Here is a 25596-nt window from a genome sequence, read left to right on the forward strand (position 1 = left end):
AGATAATCAAAGATTGTTAGCTAGCTAGCTTCCTTTGCTGGTGTGCTATGCTAAGCATCACAGTCACACCAAAAATGTAGTGAAATGTGCTCAAACAGACAAATGGAGATAAGAGCCTGTCTTGTTGCATGTTAGCTGTGTATTTGGAGAGTGCATACATTCACCAAAATAAGAGCCATAAGAGTTTATTTGGACAATTTTCCCGTTTGTCACACAAAAGCGTGACCCTTTGGACAATTTTACTGTTTGTCACACAAAAGTGTGACCTGGCAGTTACATTTAAGCATGTAAAGGTCTACAGTGAGTATAGGGAAGTCAAATTACTTGCTTAAACCAAGTTTTTGTGTTTAAGCAAAAAGTCTTATTGCCAATGTAACAGTTTTCTGGGGACCCACTGTTGGTCTCAGAGCTTCTAGACATGGGATCAGCTTGTTCGTCGTAGATTTTTCATTGCAGCTGGTCAGAAGTTGTATCGGAGTTATTCATCTTTTTTTTTTTTCATTTTCTTGTAGTTGTGACTTAATATGGCTGTCATATGCTTTACATTTTTCAATTTGTTTAAATGCTAGACCTGATATTTATTTCAAATTCTTCAAGATGGTATTACATCTCAACGTTTTGCATTGATGAAACCTTATGCTGCATTGTGGATAATAGGGTATACAATGTCCTCTATGAGGAAGAGGTGTGTCAAAATATAATTGTATGTAATCTAGCCCTTGAGCGCTCTGTTGAGGTTGTTAGACTGTCAGTCAACCATCACCGACATCACAGGAACAGGACAGTATTGTCTTGTGTATCATATGTTCCCAGAGAACTTACATTTTCCACATTTAGTTTAGGAGATTACCTCACAGCAGGTACTTCTCAGCTATAATTGCCCTTTCCCTGGCTGTGCCGTCGCCTGGATTTGGATCAGAAAGTATTTCAAAGTGTTGATTTATGGAATTCTGCTGCTGCAATGTTAGATGATGATTTTCCTTTCCGGTCTCTTTTTTTGAAAGGCCTGTGTATTGTGACTGAAAGTCGATCCTCTTTAAATAATGTTTCTAATGAAACAGGCCCAGGGTTAGAAAGGGGAAACTTTTGCAGACCCAAAACATTTGTGCCAAACTGTTGGTCCTTATTCGAAAAAAAAAAGACCCCTTACGTATGGAAAAACTGTGCAACTTTGTTGTCTTTTTTTATAAATAAGACAAGGAGAGCAAAATGTCATCAATACAATGCAACATGAATGTATGTCTCTCTTTTTCAATCAGTAGTTAGCAATCCCTGTGGAGTCTGTCTGACGTACATAAATATCCTCTTGCTGGTGATGATGTTGTAATCCAAAAACTTCTACCATCCATCTTTTTTTAATGTCAAGACAAAACACAACAAGTTCCTTTCTGACTGGGTTTGTGTGCATTGTGAGGGTGGTAAGAATTACTTACGGAAGTGAAGAGTTGGCTTCTTCATTTTGTGCCAGTTGCTTTTTATCATGTACTAACACCTTCCACGCCTTTACATTTGAAATAGAGCTACATAAATTATTCAGCAACAAAATGTTTTATAGAGACCACTAGTCAGAGGAGGTGGTGGTGAAGCCTCAGACAACCTCAGTTTCCAATTCAGGTATGATCTTGCTTCATATAATTGCTATTACAAAATAGCTTTTTAGTGTGCTGGTACAAACAACAACTGGAAACATGAAAACAAATGTAGAAACCCAGCTAATGCAACTTCAACTGAACAGTACATACAGCATTATAGTGTCTATAAAATACCTGAAAATTCGTGAATAGATTTTTTTTTCTTTCAGTGATAGTCTCAACATAGCTAATCAAACCCACAATTGGTAAGCAAACAGAAGTCTCTTAAAGGGCGGTTCTCAAAGAAAATGTCTTGAGACAAATAATGACAAGCTTTTAATCGGAAAGCAATCTGCAGATGAAACTTCTGAAATTGCTGGTTTACCAAAGAGCTTCCATGTAATGTTGTGAGAGCCTGTTATGCACTTTAGTTTGCTGTGCTCTTACAGTGTTATCCATTTTCAGCAATTACTTTACAAGTGCCATTTACAATACCAATAGAAAATAAATATACATATTTTGCAAGAAATTACATCAATGTAACATCTATGGTTTGACCACTTGTGCTTGATGTTGATTAAGCAACATTCTCACCCCTGATAGAAATGCCTGTTGACCAATGTCAGCAGCCCAGGTTAGGAAGAGTGCAGATGTAGTTTTAACCCAAATCCCCATGTCCATCTGAAAGGGTATTACACGTCTAGCAGAAACAGAGTAACATCTGCATCCCATTGGAGTCATCTCTCTCTCTATACCTGTTGAAGTGTAATATAGTATTTAATCTGATTTGATCTACCAACTCAGAGGAAACACATCTCTTTGGCTTTCTTTACCAGCCTGTATTTAACATTGTCTCCTTGCAGTGAACATCCAGTGTGTGTGTGAGTTTGTGTGTTGGGAGCATCCGCTAACAGTGTTATATGGGGAAGTTGTGACAGCCAGAAGGACCCAACCATGGTAAAATGCAAACTAAAACAAAGAGCTGAGAATTGCTTGGAGGTTGCATAGAGCTATATACTGGGGCCGTGATAGTCAGTGCAATCAGTAGTATTAACAACCCGTTCACATTACAGGTAGTCATTTCACTGACAAAAATGTTGATTAGTGGAACAAACTTATAGTTGTTAATCTAAATGTGTTATTAAAATTGGCTATATAACTTTAGTAACATAATCATTTATTTGTACATCATGTGGCTGCCACTGAGAAGCAAATGTCAAGGAAGTGATTATTCTTATACATTATTTGCATGTATTCTTTTAGCACAGTCGCACAACAATGACTACAGTCGACAAAACTACTATGGAAAGTTCCTGAACATGAAAGTCATGTACAACACAGGAAGATCAGGACAGAGCAGACAATGGGTTTACACCTGGTAGCTTGTGAACTTTGGACTCAGTTTCCGTTTTCCATATTGGTGGTTTTGGCACAACGAGACATGGTGGTCACAGAGCTGACTGTGAGCAAAGATGTTCTCACTTTGTTATTAACAGTAACTTTTTTGTCATTCAGGTGCTCTTTTACACACACAGTAAGCTATTGAGTGACACTACACCATTTACACCATTGTTTTAACTGTTGTCAGTAGTCCAGTTTGAAATGTGGTTGATCTGAAAGTATATGGCCAAAAATATAAAATGTATATTCTATCACAAAATCAAGTCTGTAAGTTTGTATACTGTATGTTGTAGTACTGCAAACATCTAGACAAGTAGCTCAGTAACCATATGCATGAACATAGAGGTTTATGTAAAAGCACCTAAAGTAGTACATTTTGAATATTTCATTTTCTTGAATAACAGAATTATCGCAAACAACTGTTTGCAGTTAAAACTGCAGTTTTAGATTGCTTAACCAATGAAACAAACATAGACGCAGTTTTGTAATTGCTCAGTGTGGAGGAAAACCTATTATCTGGCAGAAACATGATGACATGAACATTTTGGTTTAAAAATGTTCAGGGCACCAAACTGGAAATGGGGACCAGTTCTGCTGCTTGTAAGCAAATATGAATGATTTGGCTTACTTTGGTCCTAATTTAACCAAAGTAGTAATGACTATTTTTCAATTGACTGTACATCTAACCAGGAGTTCATGTATTGTGTTTACATTGTTTACTCTGCTTTTGTGCCTGCTATGAAGACTGGATGATGTGCAGAAACCATGATAAAAAATGTAGCATTGACCAAATCAGAATAGTAGAACGGATTTTGATTTTGTTGAAGTTTGACATGCAGTGTTGGACTTCTCCATATGTTTTACTGTCACAGAGAAATCAAAACATATGTTATTAATTTGAGTAAAAGAAACACTATTAGGATCATGCCTGTAGAGTTTAGTGAGAGAAAAGTAGAGTGTTTTGAGTCACATATAAACAATGTAGCAGATAATTATTTGAGGGAAGTGTACTGCTTGTGGTGGGAGGCTGTTGAAATGATCTCTTTGAACAGATGTTGTGTTACAGTGACTAGTGTGCAGTGTCTGAAGACCATTCCCATATGTAGAACCCATAGCCTTCCACCATGTAATTTGTCTTTTGACAACGTGCGGTAAAGTGACATAACACAAGAGTAATCAGGGATACTTTGTCTAGAAGGGGAAACACAAAGGCATGCCTCAGATTCCTTTTCTAAGCTCCTGGAAGTAAAACAGAAATGTTAACTCAATAATACGAGCAATGCATTGTTAATTCATCAAGTGACTTTGTTTTTGAACCTCTTTCTAGGCTGAGGTTTCCAACTGTTACCCAAGGCATGAGCTGTTGACACGCCAGTTAGGCTTCTATACTCAAATTTAGTTTTTATAGTCCATGTCTGCAGCTGCCCCTCCGCTTCAAAAAGAGAGAATCAGGCTGTTGTTGAGGCAAGGGTTTATCGTTGCTGCCTGACACTTTTTCCACTGGTGTAATGGAAAATGAGATAACCATTTCTCTCCAAGAAATTATTCTGTTCCCAATGATAATCACTCTTTATTTTGTTGTTGGAAAACATAAATTAATTTATCAATCAATTCAATCAATGAATTTCAATTTCAATTTCAAATTTCAATAAAATGAACATGCTTTATGCCAAGTACGGTTGACTTGATTGTACTGTACTTAAGTTGTGTCCATTACAGTACTGACTTTATAGTGCTCTGTTTTTTACATCTGTCATTCCAAACATGAGCAACTACTACATAGTTTATCAGCTGCCAGAGTATGTTATTTTATGATTTAGGAATTTATGGATTCTTAGGCATTTGTTTTGTTAATTTATTTTGTGTTACACAGATTAGGAGCTGGGAAAAAAATATTTAAATAAATGGACATGCGGACTAATCTCTATGCAGTATAATGAACATCTGTATCTCAAAGCTAGAGTGTCTGATGGACTCTTGTGTCTTTATTAGAACTGTATCCTGTAGATGGAGCAGACCCTCTTATACATCTGGCTCATTGGGTTGATGAGAAGTGCAGTCCTGTGTTTCTGTAACTTTTCAAGGCAAGGACAAAGCTTGTTTAATTTGCTTGGCAAGGACAAAACTGTGTCCGGACGTACTAACTATTCTTTCTTTATGGTGCAACCTCATTCCTTCTGTTCACTGACTATGACTGACAAGGCTTTCCTCGGGCAGTGTGCTGGGTTTAGTCCAGCAGAGTTGAGTGTGGATGGAAATAATGTACATAAGCATGGACTGTGTGAGTTTAGTAAGTCATTAGATACTGCAGTATAAAATTATTTTTCCTAATTAGATTTGAATGAAAAGTTTTTTTGCCAAATTAAATTGTGAAACTTAAGAAAAGCTCGTGAAAATGTGTGATGATCAAACATTGCACATGTGCATATATTATAACCATGTAGTTACAAAACTATGTGTCATTACGGACAGTACAAATGATTCAGTGTTGGTAAGTTTCCATTAGCCAGCGTAATGTGAAAATTAGGGGGATCAGTAGACCATAGAGCATTTTGCTGTCTGATCTTTATTTAACATCAAGTCCCAGATAGTACATTACATTTGTTAAAAAACAGAAAATGTTTAATGAAGAACATCTGGAGCATCAGGAGTCTCATGTTCAGTATATGGTCTATATGGCTTGAGGCTATCGATAAACACACACCACTTGAGTTGATTTGAAATGGCGATACATGGTAAATGTGCAGCCTTAATAATGTTATGACTTTCAGCAATTTATTTTTACAATTACCTACTGTCACAAACCCTTTTGGGACAGTACAATCTTGAACTTACTGCTGGAGCAATCGCAGCACAAAGAGCCATCCTGAGAATAAGTTCAGGTTACTAAGTACCACAGTACAAAGGCACTTCTGTAGAATCTTTGTCTTTATTTTCCAAATTCCATGAATATCATCACTCACATTCTCAACAGGAAGCTGTTCACAGATAAAAGTCCACTGTCTTACCAGCTATAGAGTAATTTTAGTAACAAAAAGCTGCCATCTAACTAAGAATAGCTGTTTTCCCATTGAATTGAGCTGTTTGTGAGCTATTTAAAATTTGACATTTCACTATCTGTGATCCAGTGGAAATCAGCACAAAGTGTACCTCAGACAGACAGCTCTTTTAGTATATGTGGTATTCAGTATTATGGAATAATCGTGCCTATGTGAATTACCTTTGTATTTTGAGTCATTGGCGCCCCTCAAATTGGGCACATTCATGCTGTCAGTTTTAAGAAATCAATATTGTTACTTAAGTGGGAATAAAATGTAAACATCAAAGGTCTGATCACTCTAAGATTACTGTATAAATTAAGCTAATTCCATTTATAGCATGCTAAAGTGAGAAGTGGTTCAATGCCTGGTACCAAGGACATCCACGACTGGAACTGAGAGGTGTGGCCTCTGGCTCCAATCAGGAGTATTAGTGCCAAGCAACCAGAGGTGGCAGGGCACACTGGATATACTTGCAAGGTACTTGGTTGCAGAGACAGAGCTCTTTAATATTCAAATCTGCCAGGCATACAAAGTTGTTTGCATGTAATTACTTGTGCATGTGGCTAGTACGGTGAGTTGAGTTAGAATAAATAATAAACAACAGTGACAAAGAATTGACATGGGACGATTCCTTCAAAAATTATGACAGTGACTATTTCACAACAGCTAACACGTGCTTTAAAATTGTAGGCACACATTACATTGTCAAAATGCAGCGTCATTAAGGTTTTTTCTTTCTGTGCAGACATGTCGTCTTTACCAGGTCAGTGAAGTAGGACAGTCTCTCAAAAAAGAGGACGACAGGGGATAATTTTGGTGCACCTCTATTTCAATGTTTAATTGAAGTCATTATTATGTATACTTCACTTTGCTTGTCATGCTTTGTTTGTCTTTATTCGGCCGTCATCCTTTAGAGGTGATACACAGCAAACAGCTGTAATTTGTCGGACTACTCAGTTTAGCATGTGCATGAAATTATAAATGTCACACATGAAGAGAGAGAGTGTTTGTGTGTAGAGAGAGAGAGAGAGAGAGAGAGAGAGAGAGAGAGAGAGAGAGAGAGGAGAGGGGGGGCGCATCTTGGCCAGCCCTTGGTTGACCCTTGTTCACCCCTTCTCTCTCTCACTCCACCCTGGATGAGCCTTCTCCTAAACATGTGTGCAGCTGTCAGCTGGCAAATGTTTGTGTGAGTGTGTGCCGTGTGTGCATGGATGTGTGCATTTGGACGAAGATCTATTTTTCTTATATTTCAATTAGTTTTTAAAGTTGTAAATAGTGAATTTGTAAATCTAATATATAATAGAATATACTAAGACCACTTTCTTTCTCATCACATATATATAATAAAAATGCCAGTATAACATATGACCATAGCTTAGTAGATGTTTTCATTACTTAGTAAGTAGTAGTACTCGTAAGTACTAGTACTTGTCAGACTAGTTAATAATGTCAAAGTTTTGGCTTTTCTTCTTTACAAGTTGCCTTTAATTGGGCATCAGTTTGTGGTTGCAAATGTCAGCTTGTTGATGTTTGCTAAATATTGCTTTAGGTGCTTTATAACAGCAATGCCAGAGTGAAGTTCAGCCTGTTTATTAGTCTGAGGCTAAGTTAATAATGTCTCTAGTGACAACATCTGGTGGTCACATGAGAGAATTGTTGGCTCAGTCCATAGAGATGATGATTGGCTCTGCTACTCTGTCCTGCTTTGTCTCACTGTTTCTCCTAAAACACCAACACACACAACCATAAACAAACTGTGCAAACTAAACTATAATCAAGTTTGTGTCTAATGTGGTTAATAACATGAACTTTTTCTTTTTCCCTCCTTTCAGCTGCGGCTCCAAAGTTAAAACCAATGAAGAATCCAATGATAGTGGATGAGGGAAGCAAGCTTATAGTTAAGTGTGAGGCCACAGGGAGCCCTTTCCCCACCTACAGATGGTTCAAAGATGGCAACGAGCTGAAGAAAAGCAAAAAAGTCAAAATACGGAACCGCCTGTGAGTACAAGTCATCCATGTCCTGTAAACTTAACACCAACAGTGTAAGATGAAAAGAGATGGAGGTACTCCAAAGTCTAAGCAAGGTAGCTATTATCAGCAGACTGTGCTAATGCAGTTTTTCATGAAACTGAAGTTTGAAACTAATTAAAAAAATCAATAAAGAAGTTGAATAAAAACATTTATGTAATGTTTGGGATTACCAAGACTTATTCCTTCATTGAAATGTAGTGTAATTATTAATACTAAAATCAAGCCAATTTATCATATCTCCTTATGCCTATGTATCTTTCTTAAACAAATAAAACCTGGAATAATGTGGAGGCAATAAAACACATCCACCCTCAATTCACTACATTCACAAATTACCTTTAGTTACGTTTTGCTTGATGGAATACAACTACCAGCTAATGGTGCCCATTTGTTTGAATATAAATTGCTGTTCCCTCTTCCTGGTTTTCTTCTCTGTTGTGGGGCTCACTGAACATGTCCTGGCTCCAACTGCTCAGTTACTCTCAGCCCATAGACTTTACATTGGATGACATTACGCATATAAATAAGGTTTTTGTTTTTACACTTTAATCATTCAAACACAAAGAGTCATAATTGGCCTTGTTTGCAGTTTGAGGTGTCCTGCCAAAACTTTTACAGATGTCTCGCTAATGATAGCAGCCTATTGAGAAAATTGATTTTTGGGCTTTGCTTTTTTATGTTGCAGTTCCGCAGTCAGATACTGGGGTAACTCAGCAGCAAGGCTGACTGGCGCCACCGTATTTAGCTCTCTTAATACATCCATGGTCCTGTTCCACTCTCTCAGTCAGGTTGGATTATGCGTAATTTAAGGCAACTGACTGTAAACCTCCTGTAAGGATATTAACACATACTGTAAAACCAAGAGCACCTTGTATAATACAGTACGCTAGTAACACTTGCTCCTATGCTTTCTTGTTGTAAGCAGTTTTCCCCTCAAATTTGGCCCCAGAGAAACTGATTATGTAACCCTATCAAAGCAAAGAGCTGTTGCCATGCTGCTGCTTGCCCTGTTGTCTGCCTCGCTGTCCCCCATGTTACCACTTGTTGCGTTGCATGCCATTTCCTCCCTGCCCTGATTCCCCTGACTCAGCTGTGCGATCGTTGTCTCCCACAGGAAAAACTCCACAGTCCAGATCAGCAGAGCAAAACTGGAGGATTCTGGGAATTACACATGTGTGGTGGAGAACCAGCTAGGAAAGGACAACTCCACTGGCACTGTTAATGTCCAAAGCAGTAAGTACTGACTCCTAGGCAACAAGTGAAGTGGCACAGTTGTACATTGTTGATGCTCTTATGACTGCTCTCTTGCCAAATGAAAGATGAAAAGGAGCCATCGCAAACAGGCAGTGGTGGAATGTAACGAAGTACAAATACTTTGTTACTGTACTTAAGTACATTTTTCACGTATCTGTACTTTACTTAAGTAGAATCAATAGTGCATACTTTTGACTTTTACTTCGTTACATTTTGCAGCAATTATCTATACTTTCTACTCCACTACATTTCTACAACGTTCCGTTACATTTTCGTTACATTTTCTGATCAGTTTTTCCCCCTGCAAAAACGTCTTCCTGACCGTCACACGTTTGTCTCACCAGTGAAGTTTGGTTTCCATAGATATATATGGGACACCGCCGATCCTTCATCGGCTTCCAAGCCGGCTCCGGTGCTCCAGAGCCCGGGCGCAGCGCCGCTGACCCTCGGTAATACAGCCTCCGGTAAAAGTGAAAATGAAAATGTTTGTTTTTTATTATTGCCGTTTTTAAATCATAGTTGCCATCTATTTCTCCACAGCGTTGTTTACTTCTCCGCCAGGCTGCGTAAGACGCGTTCATATCTTATTTATTTGGCTGAACCTCTTCACATCTCCTCCTCATTTCGGCTGCTTCACACACTTTATTTGCTTAAAACCGTATTAAAATACATCCATGAATAAAACCAACCGCATTCCGATTCTAAGAACATATTTCCGTTTTATGCTGGTTAGGATAGGAACTTTTTTTAAAAGCGAGGCCTTGTTTGTGGTAGTGGACAGTATGGATACTGTCGAAGCTCAGCATCAAAATAACTGAACCACCCCTTTGAAATCACGGGTCGCTAGACACAGTACCCTCATTGACCAAGGTGCAAACTAACGAACTAACCAACTTTTTTTTACCATTTAAAATGGTAATATGAAAATAAGATTAAAGGTGCAGTAGGTAAGACTTATAAAACTAACTTTCTGTCATATTTGCTGAAACTGACCCTATGTTCCAGTAGAACTACATGAAGCAGGTAATTTAAAAAAAATCGGGCTCCTCTGGCACCACCTACAACCTGTAGTGCGATTTGCAAAAATCCACCGCTCCCTGTTCAGAGTCACCACTCAGGGTCAGGGGGGGTGTCTAACTCTGTGTCAATCACTGCTCATGTACGCATTCATTCTCTCTACTTTTACTAAAGTAAATATGTCTCTGGTTATTTGTACTTTTACTTAAATACTGAGATTCAGTACTTCCTCCACCACTGCAAACAGGCATGTAACAATGGTAACATGCATGAAGGCATACATGTGGCCCATTAATCAGTAGAACAGAGGAACTTGGAGATGAATGGAATTGAAATGCAATGTATGGTGTGATCTCTCCGTTTTTCATTCACTGCAATCTGATGGCAATGTGAAGTCCCACAAAACTACACTGCACAGTGCCTTTGACCGTCACTAGCACACAACAAAAGCACTAGACAATAAAATGTAAAACGTTGCTCGACAGAATATGAAAGTTGTTTAAAAAAAAAAAAAAGTGTCTTTAGAGTGTATGATAGAATCTAACAGGCTCGTTCAGTAGTGTTGTGTGTGCATTGCTGAGTTTTGCAAAGTACTGTAGCAGATGAAAGAGTTTTGATAACAGCTGCTTCCATTTGGTGGGGTGGCGAGTTTGTGTTTGTTCCAAGCAGTGCGGGTAGTGAGTGTGTGGCTGCTGTGGGTAGCTTGTTGGAATGGACGGAGATAGTATAAAAACCTTACAGAGCAGATACAAATCATGTAGTTTTGCTTCTGCCTCTTGATGTTATCTGGTTCCTGACTGACAAAGGACAATACGGAAGGTTATCTGGCACACATAAGTCAGAAACTGGATGCTCACCTGGACCTGAAGACCGTTATGTAATGTCTCAAGACTTTGATGCTGTGCAGACAAGGGGCTGTGATGTTGAGCAGAGTCAGTGCAGATAGTTTTGTTGTTGTTTTTTTATCGAACTTAACGTGCATGACGACATTTTCATGCTATTGCAGGTGAATCATGTCTGAGTTGACTAGATTCATATATTCGCAATACTGTTACTGCTTTTGGAGAATCAGAAAAAAAGTTGTGCCATGGGAGGTCCCGCATACCCCACCACAGAGGAGATACTCTCATTCTCATTGCTGACATTGACAGCAGGATGACATCCCACACTGGCATGAGAGGTATAGCTGGTAAGGAAAAATGGAGGGACTGGAGTTCGGCCATCACTCTGTGTCCTTGTATTCACATTCAGGCACAACAATTACTCCCCCTTCTCTCTTTGTATGTATCAAAGCTACCTTTTAGTGCTATTGTTTACCGTTTGCAGACTTAAGCTATAAGCTGACCTGCATTATTAGAGTAGCAGCTCTTTTCAGATAAAGAAAGGGCCCATTGTGTTTGAAAACACAGAGATTCTCAGTGGTTCCAACATGTATGTTTGATTTCCAGCAAACAATTGAACAGAAAAGAAGTTATCCATCTTGTATTTAAATGGGGTGGAAAATGCCTCTTTTTTATTTTCTGACATCTAAAAAGCTTCAGTTGAGTTTTATAGCCGGATCCTGTGACTTACAGCATACTGTACGCTTGTTATGACACTTGGCTTTATTCCAGTGCAATGATATATTTCTTTTGATTTATGAGCATGTAATATTTAAAGGGTCAGTGACGCAATATTCAAAGGCCCAGACATACCATAACATTTATGAAAAGTTAAACAGTAATCACTTAGTCGTGTTAGTTTAATGGTAATTAAATAAAATAGGTCAAATCATTCTGTACATCCAGCAAAGGTCGGGGGAATCCCTGGTGGTAGCACCTGTTTGCCTTAGTGTTTAATGAAGGCTCATGAACATGTGACTGGTGGCCCATGATACTCTATATGAGTGCTTGTAACGCAACAATATCAAAGGAAATATAATATTACAAAGCAGTGAACAAGTGGGCTGAGACGTACAGTAGCCACAATGGATAAAACATGACATGGTACACTAGACAGTGTTTTTACTCACAGCACACGCTGTTGTAAAACGTGATATCCCTACATCTGGTGCAAAACATTATCAAAATATGATCAAAATATGAATATTATCTTTGATAAACTGGGTGCAAATAGTTAAAGCTGATGTAAAAACAGTGTATATTTGTGCCCATTGCCACACATCTTTGCACATATTTGTGTGTGTTCTTTGTGTGGCTGTCTGTCAGTACCGACATTTCCTTAAATCACTCCTGGATAGTTAAACAATGCCATCACTGTATTTCCTATCATGTGCCGTGATCGTCAGATGTCTGTCTCCGTGTGTTTCTGTTTGTGTATGTTCGAATGTTGCTGTTCAATAAAAAAGTCCCATTGTGTTACAACAGCACGCCTAGTTCCATCATGCTTCAGGGGAGAAGGCAAGATAGGGCGAATCAGGGGTGGTATGTTCATAGGCAGGGGGAGGGCGTCACTGGAACTACATACGTCAATAGAAGGAATTGTCAGTAAACAGTGCATGTTGCTGTGGTTGTCACATGCTGATGAAAGGCTAAAATCAGCAGATATTGAAGAAAAAAAAGACACGTTGCGTTTGCAGAGAATGTTTGTGACAATAATGGGCTCTCTCTGCCAATGAAACAGGTTGGATTTAAAAACATCAGTTTGAGCCAAATGTGTGATTTGCTTGATTTTGATCCAGATGACACATTCAGACCAAGAGCTGCTTTTCATCCTAAGGTCATACAAGAAATGGCTATTGTGTTAAAGGGCTGCAGTGGAGTACGTTTTCCTGCTGCAGTATGTTGCCAAAGCAGCATGTACCCGCAGTATTATCTGTGTATGTGTGCCTTCTAAGGAGGGAGAGCAAGGGGAGGGGTGCAGATGTAGATGGACAGAGAGAGCAAAAAAAGAAGAGAGCGTGAATAAAGGGGCAGGCGGGAGAGGGGGGGGATACAAAATAAGGGAATGCATGACAGGAAGCAGACAAAGACATTAAGGTCGAGAACGAAAGGGGTATACAGCTAGAGGAAAGAGAGACAGACAGTGAGGGAGAGAGAAAAGTATGAAGAGGAGGAAGACAGGAGCCTGCTGTGTTGCAGAGGAGACTTTCACACCCATTTCAGAATGCAGTTAGTGCTTGCTTGCTTTGTCCGAGGCACCAACTGTATCTGATGTCTACTGTCATGTGCTTGAGCATGGGTTTTTCCCACCTGTGTTGTGCCAAGCATACTAACACAGCTTGAACCTGCTTCATCAATGTGACGTCTCTAAGGACAATGCAATCATTAGAAATATTGTAGTGACTTGCACAGACAAAAAGTGAAAGCTAGCGATCGTTATGGTAAAGTCAAACAGCAGCATCTTTCTAACCCTCACAGTGAGAGAGAACGTAGCACATGGCTGTGACTGCCTGCTGTCTGTTCTGGTGAAGGCAGACTTTGGGAAACCATCACTCAGCTCCACCACATGGTGAATACAGGCCACCACAAGCTCAGCAGCTCACACAGACTCCTGCACTGTACCGCTCACAGATTTGACTTTTTGTGTTTGTGTGCGGTGGAACGTGGAAGTGCTCTTGATTAATATTTTATTTTTTTCCTTATCTCATCATTTTACATTACATTTTAGAGGTACTTTGAGTTGATAATATGCACAGCATCATGGTGTGCAAATTGCCTTGGGCGGGGAAAAAAAAACAGGGTGTTCAAGGCTGAACCTAAACTCAAAGTGAACCCCTCATTCATTTTAAAGCATGCAGTACATTTTGGCTTCATGCCAGCCATGCAGTTCGCCAATAACATTGAATGATTGGACCTGTGTGGGGATTTCACTTGTGTCTGTTTGTTTGACCAGTAGAAGAGAAACACACTGTCAGCTGTTTGAGTGCCAGTTACTGTGCAATTTACTCAGCAAAGATGGTTGGATGTTGTGCTGAGTTAAATGTTTCTTGTTATCAATGTTTCAGCCTTAAGACTCATTCTAATACTCTCTTTCTCCAGGGCTGCATTTAAGCTGTTTTTGAAACATGATATCAATCAGTGGAGCAATTTTTAAATTTTTTTTTTTAATCCACAAGACTTTCATCTACGATGAAACTGACTGTGACAGTATGCATGAGTCTACAGCAAGCGTATGAGTGTGTGTCTCCTGGTGGTCTGGAATATCATATGTCCTTTTAGCAGTTTCTGTAACAATTGCTGCCTTTTTCCAGAGTGGTGTTTCCAGCATTATACCCAACCCCCAGTGTAGAGGACCAGAGACCATTTGTTGTCCATTTGGTCTGACCTCTACCCTGTAATCAGTCTGGCATGGTAAGACCTGCTGGCCTTCTGCAGAACGGTGTAGTATATCATCGACTGTTTTCAATAAGGCCAGAATGAAGGAGCAACACCAGTCAAAGTTTGCTTGGCTCCACGTGGCTTCAGATTAAGGCCTCCCATTATCCTACAGGCTGCTGTGTTGTGATAAGCGCTTGTGAGACAGCCATGTGTCTGCATGCTGCAGGTCACATCCTTGGGGGGTGCTATGCGCAGCTCCACTGAAAGTGTGTGAGCGTCCAGGAATGTGTTGATGGAAATCACAGCTGAACATATGATTGCTCCAACCTCAGCAGTCATGCTGGGGCCCACCAGCAACAATTTCGCGCATGCATGCACGCAGGCACACACACACACACACACACACGCACACACACGCACACACACACACACACACACACACACACACACACACACACACACACACACACACGCGCACACACACACACACACACACACACACACACACACACACACACATATACATGCGCACATGTGCACACACCTTGACATGTTTCACTCCCCATCATGAAGACAAACACAGTCCCCCCTGTCGACAAAACTAATGCTTAACTAACTTAAAATGACACAACAGAGAGGATAAAACAACTCTCTAGCATCTCAGCAGCATTGTGGTGTGCTCAATTTGTTGAGATATAGACTTTACAAGGTGTTGCAAATTGGTCACACATACCATGATTTGATCTTTGCTAAATCTGACTTCAAACTACTGCAGGAAGCTGAATTCACTACCTCATGTACAATACAATGAATATGATTCAGCTAAAAAAAATACTGATTTCTCAATTTAATAGTTTTTGTTGATGCGTACCTTAAAAGAATAAAAGAATGGTTCTGATTGGAAGTGATTTGGCTCTACAGTGTTGAGCCATTGAGCGTATGCCAGAAAACCAGACCAGCAAGAGAAAAACATCCGAAAGTGATAAAGAATAAGAACATTTTGCACTTTTAGTAACCAGTAAACTCATCGAAATGTTATGTAAAGCAGTTGTGTTATACTTAAATGTATACACGTAAAATATAGACCACACCTGGTGTCGTAAAGATAAATACTATACTACATACCTGAATCTACCTTTATCTAGGGATAGTAACACAAATAATAAAGGCAACTATAATGTGCCCAATGCAGCAAAAAAAGTAATGTCCACAGGAGGAAATCATGTATTACCCACTGTATATTACTGAGTAAGCGTTACCGGGAGGTCATATAGTTGCAATGAATGTTTTGCCCAGACAGAAAATCATTCATTTACAATAAGAGAATATGTTACCGATGCATCGTTGCGTTTTAAGTGTTGCACACGGTAACTTAGCCTTCTTTGGATCGTGAGTTAAACTGGATCTGTCACTGTGTCACGAGCCAAAGCATAAGCAAGACTTTGTTGTAGCAACCAACATAGTAATAATAACTTAGATTTATATCGCGCCTTTCATGAAACCCAAGGATGCTTTACACAAGTACAAGTTGACACAAAGACAATAGTAGGCTAACACAAACACGGACTGAAAATAAATAATAACTTTTGCACTAAATGGAAGGGGGCTGTGATCTCACGTAGGCTACTGACGTAGGACCATGTCTCCCTACTGACGTACGACCATGTCTCCCATTGTAAAGTTATTTTATGAATGAAATAGACATACTACATAACTATCTAGGAGAAAGAGGGCCAATTCAGGGGTGGTTTTGAATCTTTTACAATCCCGTAATTGTCTCCATCTGTTGAAAGCCCGACCGAGGTTGACTTGTCTGTCACTTTCCCTTTTAGCTTTTAGTTGTTATTCGTTTAATTTCCTTTTTTTCTGTGATGGCCCTATATTAGCTATAACTACAACAGATAACTTCTAAAATAAAATTAAAATACAGTAAGGCCTATATAAAGAACTCTCCTGCTACCTTTTACCTGGCTGGATACTCAAACACAGGCTTTTCCGGTACCCATCAGAATGTGTGACTGTAGAGCCGATCTGCCTGCCATAAATCATTTTGTGACTTTGAGGGGAAAATCGGACCCGGGCAAAGGCTAATAAAAACTATATAAAAATAGCGTTCTTTTTACTGTTAGTCTAGTTTGCTGTTACAGGTCATTTATGATCATCAGATGGAAAATGAGAAAACATTTAAAAGTTCCTCATAGCTACTTTAACCAGTGAAATCATGGTTAATGTCCTGTGGTTGGGTTCATTCCTCATACTTGCTGAAAAAGTCATTGACACACAAGAGAAAAAGTATCAACTGATGCTATGTCACGCTTTGACTCATGTTTTGTACAGTATGATTCAATAACCTTTTAGACTTGTAACGGAAAGACATTATTTTTCGGGGTTTCTTAATTAGTATTAACTGTTAGAGAGCACATCTAACACAAATAAACACCAGACTCCCACACAGGTTTTTTTCTGTTTTTTTCCCAGTTATTGGTCTCTGTCTTACGTAAGTGAAGCATTACAGTAAGTACTACTTTGAACTAGATAAACAACAACTTCCTTCGCTCCTTCTATGTCACCATTTAGTCTGCGTAGTAAAAACAAAACATACTCACTCTTACTACGCAAGCAACAAGATAAACTCATCTTTAGTGACGCTAAAGGATGTTAGTTGTGGCCGTGACTGAATGTGGAGTATCTGTACGCCAGTCAATTCTATTGATTGGTGTGAGTAAGCAGCAGCAGCAGCAGCAGCCATGTCTGAGAGGAACAGGCCTTCACATCTGCCAAGTGTTCTGTATTTACAGGCCGCTGGAGAACAGCTTGTCAGGTTCTGTGGATCAAGCTGCTGTACTATTAGTCATGCCCACTTTTTCAAAATGATCCTCAGTCCTGGGGTCTGGAGAGGCATTCCTCTGAGGTGGCCATTTGATTGCACCTGAATCTTAGGTCTTGACAGTTGGCAGGTTTGACCACAAAATCAGGATCAGGTTTATGCTCTGTGAAGCAAATAGGATGTTGTAATCTAAAAGAAATGCACAGCACGATATAGGGGTGGGGAAGAAAATCGAAAATCGTATGTATCTTTGATTTGATGATTTTTTTGCGAATGATTGTTAAAATCGATTATTTTCTTTAGAATCGATATTTTTTATTTATTTTTAACCAATGATTCACCTAAATATTTTCTGTTCATACGGTACCGCTGACAGCGACTACATCATATCCGAAAGCAGAAAATGCAGAAAATCCATGTTATTTACTTCTTAACAAATGAAATAAATGTCAGACTGACGGACATGTGATGTCTTCTTAGAGAACAATTTGTTTTTAGAAACGTCTCATGATATATTGTCTCAATAGTGTATCATTCAACTTTTGTTTTTCTTAAACAAGGAAAAGAAAATCGCAATACTTATACTCAATACTATCAAATCGCAAAACTTATAAATAATGATAATCGCAATACTAATCGAATGTACTGTGATCGAATCGGGATAAAAGCATGTCGTCCCAGCCCTAGCATGAAACAAACTATTGCTAGCATAGACAGTGTGTTGTTGAAATGCTGTTGAATGCCTGACATTTAAAGTTAACAATAATGCAAGGAATTGATCCTGATCTTGGCCATTGGAAGCAAAACAACAAATGATGTGAACAAGTTGCAGTAACCTTCGTTACCACAAAGTCCTCAGTTCTGCATGGTGTAAATCTGAATTAATGTTGCTCCAGCATACAAGTGTTAAAAGAAACTGTTTATGTTTAGACCAGCTTTCCACAGCACAAACAAGAAAATAAAGAAGTTGAAAATAACTTTGACATGAAGGTCAAAATGTAATATCGAAGCAAAACAGTGACCACACAAAACCAACATTTTAAAATCCAATCAATTCATTATTTTCACAGTCCAAGCTAAAATGTCATCAACTGCAATGAGAAAGTTTGTTATCCTTTCCGACATCCCATCTTACCTCATGGCAGCTGGAGTGTGTCAGAGTTCAGACCTTGTTTTGATCTTCACCCACAATAATGTTTAGTTCTTGAGGCAGTCACAAAATCGTCACTTCGCCCATGCTGCGTTTTCTTTTTGTTTAATGTTAGGGCCTTTCTGTATTAGTGGGCAGCATCCGGTACAGTCGGAAGATCCACAGTAGAGGGAAGAGTTTATGTCATGAGCGGATGAACACCCACAGCATTGTAAGCAAGCATCGTGCATCATTACTGAGCCATCTGGATGTTATGTGATGTTACAAATGGGTTCAGTGTATACATACAGCGCAGGACTGAGGAGGACTATATACAGGACATTATATTTATAACATATTTTGTAAACCCTTTTTCAAATCTCAGCTCAGTTTTTAAGTGTGTTTCTGTGTTTTCTTACCCAGCAACAGGAGCATAGTTTACGGAGCCCTCCAACAACAACTACCTCAAATTAATGTGGTAGAAGATAAGTAATGTTAAGTGGTTGACACTTTTTGACGGATGCTATGCATGGAAAGAGTTATTGGCTTTGTACATATGTGCTAATGTGCTAGAGAAGAAGCAGCTGCTGAATCCTATCATTATCAGAATCATACAGAAAAAAGTAAAAGATCTTAAATGAAACAACAAGTTTCTCAAAGTGTCATTACATTTAGCTTGCTCTCTAAATTCACTTTAATAATTCACTTTAATCCCGTCGATCCCACGCGATAAGTGGGCACCCTCAATCAAGTCTTTGCAAAAACAACTAAGTTATTAAAAATCAAAACCCAGCTCACTTTGTAGGATATCCAGTAATCTCGCTGTGTTATGTGGGACAGTTAAGCCCTCAGTGTGAATGAGTGAGGATATTGCTATGTGTGTGGAAGGAAGCAGCTGTTACACTTGAAAAGCTGATTGATATGAGCAGGAGGTGACATGAGGTTTTTCTGTGTGCAGGGCTTTGTTAACTCTTCCAGGGCCCGGGACAAAACTTAACTTCATTTAATAGCATTCTAAAAGATTCCCTTTCAGGCCCCTCTGGTTGACCCCAACTGTGGGTGACTGTGCAGGATTTTGTTTTACCTTGCCGAGTCACAAACAAGCACTGGTACACGCTATTTGTTACACTTTAAAAAGGGGAAAAATTATTGCCTAAAAATTATTCATTGTGTCATAAAGGCTTGCTCATACTGAGTGAGTAATAATAAGCAGGTGCTTGGAAGTCCAGTGAACAGAGCCAACTGAGGCTTTGTGCAATAACTATTGTTCACCCACATCAAACAAAATCCCTGCTCCTCCTATTACTTTGCATTTTTCAGAATGAAAGGTGAGCGATCCTGTGTCTTCGTACTTTTTAAAGTTTTCTTTGAGCACAAGGGAAACATATACTTACCATTCCATTGCTTAAAGCTCAGGAGCGTAGTACTGTAGTTTGGTTGCCACAGCTGTCTCTCATCCTAAACCTCCCATTACTCCATCATGCTGCTTCCTTTTGTTGGGGATTTTGCGACTGTATTCATCACATCGCGTCTGTTCGGGTGAGTAAGTCCTTTCCTGGGGATTCTGTATGGGGTGCGTCAGCAGCGTGGAAGCCATTTCCTTTTGAGTGTGTAGGTGTGAACTATGGATGGAATAGGCCTCACTTTAATCACTGATGAGTGAACTCATGATCCTTTAGTATACAGTAGGCCAGCAGCCTAACAAATGTTCCATTGCCTGTTTTCAGGAAGTACAGCGTGCATGCGTGCGTGCAGGCGTGCATGCTTGTGTGTGTATATGTCTTCTGTATCTGGTACAAGATTGCAAAGTCTGCATTTCCTCAATGAGGGCCAGCTGTTGAAAAAATGAAGGGCAATCAAGAGATGCGGATGCCTCAGGGTTTGTCCTTTTAAAGTGATAGTTATGTAGAATAATTTTGTGATACTAATATATTGTTTAAATCTTCAGAAAATTCTATGATTGTTTCTGTAGGTAACGTCTTTGTCTGTCCGTCTCACTAAAACTACCAACAAATTATTATTCTTTCTTTTCCAAACCAGCTCTTGCTGTTTCTAGTGCCCTACATTTTGTATCCTGTAGAAGAAGACATTACTGCAGTGGCACCTAACTTATAAACATGCATATTAAACTGTAATAAATGTAAAGGATTTCCTTTTTGAAGCGCCTTTTTCCCAGAAATCCGTCCAGGAGATCCGGTAGAACAAGTAATATGTAGAAAATATTGTCATAAAATGCTATTTAGATAAAGGTTACACAGGAATCTATAAAATGTAATGAAATTTAGCCAAGTACACAGTTAAATCAGGCTACCTTCATGACATCTAATCTTAAATCAGTCAGACTTAATTCACTGTATTAAGTGTGTACATCCCCCACGATAAATCCTTGTATCTCAAATATGACATTTTCTCCAGACTAAAATGTAGAAGGTGGAGACATCTCCTGTTGTTGCTTCAGCTGAGTAACATCTTGATAAATATATCTTCAGCAGCAGATGCTGGCAGAACAGATTATTATTCCTCCTGGCCCTCAGCTTCAAATGTGGCACCTTCAAGTCACAAATTTGCTTCTCTGACCTTTACCGCCAGTGTTGCTGTCAGTCAGGTGAGTTTAGACAAAAGATGGCACTAGGTTCAGTGGCTCTATAGTAAATTACCATATGTACTGGAAACATGGTGAATTTTCCCTTTAACCAGAGTGATTCGGTAATTAGAATTTTTGGCAGAGTGTTATTTGTGATTTATTTCTAATTGTACGTTCTCGCTTAAAGGTGACATTAAAAGTTTTCTGCAGAGTTGTCCTCTTGCTTCAAAGATTGTTCAGGATGCAAAGATTGTTCAGGTCAGAGTGGAAAAATGAAAGCAACAGGTATCATCAGACTCGAAACAAAGAAGCAACTGCAGCGGGAACACCAAGCTGAGCCTAGGCTGCTTCTGAAAAGACAGAGCAGGAAACAGTCCTGTCTGGAACTGTGCCGTGGAAAAACACCATGTGTCACTTTGTTGCCAACTGCACACATTCTGGTGCCCACCAGCCTCCATAACAGCACACGTTTATGCACCCGCACCAATCCCTGCCCTTCCTAAGTGCACTTTGCTTCTTTGCAGTGCATGAGCAGCTGTTGTGCAATCACACACTGGGCTGCTCTTTGATTTCACTTCAGTGCTGAGATGATTGAGGCAGGCAAGACCAGGCATATCAACTATGTGACTGAAAAATGGTAATAGGAGACAAGAATATAAAAGAAGATGCACTGGTTGTGGTAGTGGTAGTCTTGCTGAAGAGTGGGTGGTAGATTAATGTTGGTGGCAGGTTCCATTTTGTTCATTTCTAAACATTCCTCTTTCATACTGAAGGTGTTTGAATTGTGGATAATTTTCTATTGAAAATAAGATTTAAGTGCACTCTCATTCATAATGGGTTCTTGCATGTGTCCTACCTAGAGTAAATAGTAATTTAATTCCTCTTTGGGTATTTGACATGAAATCTCTTTTGCTTATTTTGAACTCTGTACAAAATGCTTGAAGAAACAGATGCTGGGTATTGCCATTGACTGGGTGTGCCAACAGTATACTGCATGTGTAGAAGTAGGTTCGTGCTTGTTTTCTGTTTGCTTTGGCAAGCTGAAATATTTTCCAACTTAAGATCCTGTCAACAAACCTTTTCTCAACCCTCTTCCCTGAATTAGTCCTGTATTCATCTCTTTTTTTCTGTTTTTTCCTTTCATTGCTGCTACATTGTCTGGATTTGAGTTCCTGTCAAAATATGTTGCGATTCTTAATCTGAAAATGAAAACATGTATTGTTTGCCATTTATTAATGAATTGAGACAAGTCAAATAAAATATTCTAGTATCTTTCATAAATAGAAAAGCACATTTTCACAGTACATGCAGCAGATCCTCCTTGTAGAATATGCAATGTCTGCAAACAATGTCCAGGCATTTATCTTGCTTTGTTATTGGTGTAATTTGTCTCTGGCTCCACTTTCAGTTGAACTATAATATCACCATTACCACCACCACTACTATTACAATAGAAATAGCTAAAAATTACTGTCTGTGTCATGCATGCATCATCTTAACCCTCACTGCAGCTCTTTCACCACCTCAGACCCAGCAATCAACAACTTCATATTGAACCAAAACCACACTCACCAATTTGGCCGTTTGTACTTTTTCGTTATATGTTTATCTTATTTATTTATTCATTCCATTGACAGTTCTTTTCAGATTGCAGAAAGGAACATAATGCACTCCACACAAGTGTAGCAAGAATGTATGCAATATGAATTAGCCTTTAGTATAGAGATAAAATATCTTTGTCCTAGCTGTAACAGGAGACATGTCAGACTTTCCCTGCCAAGAGTCGGGAGGAGGGGGGAGGCAAGGGTGGGGAAACTCGGAGCTTTTTTCTTGTACATAAAACTGACTTGTGGAAAAGCATGTCTGGGTGGCAGAGCTATCACAGATACCATCCTCTTTATGTGGCTCCTGAAGGGTCTGTACTTAAGACATTTATCACTTTCCCATCCGACCGATTTTTATGACCTGAGTTTAGGTTTTCTCCTTGTTTGAATCGTGATGATTTACATTGTCCGATAAAAGAAAGAATTAAAGGCCCTGTGTGGTATTGCGGTATGGTGCCACCTGTTTAAACACTACTGTCCTGCTAGCACTTTATTTGGTTTATATATAAAAAAAAAAATTAACTAAAAAGGGTTTTGCATGTAAGGCCAAAAGGTTTACATTTGTATATTAAACATTAACGTGACTGATAAGTTCAAGATCTTAATGTTAGATATGAATTTTAGTTTTTGGACCTTCGTGTCCCTTTTATCTTCCTTGCTTCACTGCAGAAATGCAGTACTGGCGGAGACGAATCCAGTCTGCACACTGTTTTCGCTCACTGACATACTCCCAAATAGGCTACATAATTTATACTTTTTATCCTGATAACATTGCTTTTAAGAGTGAAAACACAAAGCTATAACAAAGTCCAGATGGAAACGATCCACCGCTGGTTAAATAACTGCCTTGGCTTTCTTCCTGTGAAGAATCAGATTTTGTCTTGTGCTTTGAGATGGCTTTCTGTTCAATTGCAGTGCAGCAAGTGAAAAAGATGAAGCCAAGCTGTAGTAAATTATCAACATTTGTCATAAATTAGGGGGACACATGAATAACTCTGCACCGTAGACAGGCCGATTGAAAACGTATTTCATTAGACAATTCAGCATTCAGGGTTGGGTTGTGAGGTGCAGTGCAGGGCTAGGATTCAGTGTGAGGGCGTTTCTGTTAGCTGCATATGCACAGGGTGCCTCAAGAGGAAAAAAAACTGTGCAATAGGGACCTCTCTTTTCATTTTTACGATTTTTCTAGAATCCTTTGGAGAGCGTGGAAAGACAGGCATGTTTATGAAGGTTTCCAGATGGTCCTGCCTGCACCCCCAGCTTTTCTTTTCAGTTCTTGGGCTACGAAGGATTAATCAAAGTCAGTAGCAAGAGCTGATGGCTAAACACTGTGGCTCTCAACCTAGAGGAAACCCCTCTTCAACTCCAACTCAGATTCAGCCCCTGGGCTACAGGGCCGAGGAAAGTTGAAACCTGAGGATTAAAAACCAAGCAAACTTAACTAAACCCTGGTCACATAAGTGCAGAAAAGTGCTGATCTCCTCCACGGGTTAAAGGAATTTGTCTCCAACATCCCGCCAGGAAAGCAGAGTCAACCTTTATGACACCAGAACTCTGGTCCCCTTTGTGAGGTTGGGGACTGTGCTGTGTGATATTTATGGATTCTCTGTTGCATGTAAAGATTTTAATGGAGTTTGATGTCATTCTGGCCAGGACTCAAATCCTTTTGTGATTGAATGCATTCTGTCTGTAATGCAAGACAAGTATCAAACATCCATATTGCTATGATCAGGCTAGGTCTCTCTTTTATCAACCATTTTTAGCCTCACCATTACCGTCTTGCCTCTTGGGGATAGATGCAGACAAAAGTCTTTGGAAAGAAGCTGATAATAACCAAAAAAAAACACAAAAGGGTTAGAACAAAACTGTTAATTTCCAGATAAGAAAAAGCTATCTTTGTTAATAGTGCTGTACACCGTTGTCCTTCCCTGGTAACACTTTACTTGAAGGTATCTAATTAACAGTGACATGACACTGTCATGAACTCATGAACACATGACACTGTCATGACACATGAACCCTAACACTAACTTGTCATGACAAAAACCGAATGACACTTAATGACAGAAGCGTTATGTCATAAACGTTTATGACTTGTTTATACTGTTTATGACACGTTCATGACAGTGTCATGTCACTCTTATGTAGATATCTTCAAGTAAAGTGTAACCCCTTCCTTTAATTATTACTTCAAACACTATATAGAGAAAACAATCCTTCAGTTGACAGGACTAACTAACTTGATTTGTATGTAAAATAAATTGTTTGAAGTACAAACAAAAAGCAAAAGCATATATATATATATATATATATATATATATACTTTCTTTATGCAAAAATTACTGCCACTCTTACCTGGCTGAACAGCTGCTCTACATGGCAATGATGAACACGCACAGCATTAGCTACACATGTTATTATACCAACTGCCAATAGACATTGCTGTGGTCTGTTCACAGCAGCCTCACTATGTGATTACAAATAAGTCCACTTCAGATTGGCTATTCGGATTCAACACTATTCACATACACTGTGTGCAAAATTATTAGGCAAGTTGTATTCCTGAGGACTTATTGTATTGTATTGTAACAAATGCATTGCTCTGTCAATCAGAAATGTTAATAAACCTCAAATCTGAATATTTAACAAAGGAAAAGTGACTTTTGGCTTTCTCAGGAGAATATATATGTGTGCAGAATTATTAGGCAACTATTAGTGTGCAGAATTATTATGCAACTAAATGAAAAACTAAAATTTTCCCATCTCACTTGTTTATTTTAATTTCTTAGAGTAAGAATAAAACTCAAAATGGTCAAATAAACACTTCTGATATTTCAAGAAATATTCAGTGACCATTATAGCCACCCTTCTTTTCAAT

At 39.0% G+C, this 25596-nt stretch overlaps 1 protein-coding gene across 5 annotated transcripts in view; it reads left to right on the plus strand.

Annotated features, from left to right (window-relative positions):
* The window catches only part of nrg2a (neuregulin 2a), a 77542-nt gene that overhangs the window by 26533 nt on the left and 25413 nt on the right, over window positions 1-25596 (plus strand). For all 5 annotated transcript variants that reach the window (XM_036008697.1, XM_031319932.2, XM_031319931.2 and 2 more), the window contains exons 2-3: window positions 7846-8011; window positions 9159-9277. In XM_036008697.1, coding sequence (XP_035864590.1) covers window positions 7846-8011; window positions 9159-9277 — 285 coding nt within the window. The remainder of the gene's footprint in view (window positions 1-7845; window positions 8012-9158; window positions 9278-25596) is intronic.

Source organism: Sander lucioperca, chromosome 13, assembly GCF_008315115.2.
Source record: "Sander lucioperca isolate FBNREF2018 chromosome 13, SLUC_FBN_1.2, whole genome shotgun sequence".
Taxonomy (NCBI): domain Eukaryota; kingdom Metazoa; phylum Chordata; class Actinopteri; order Perciformes; family Percidae; genus Sander; species Sander lucioperca.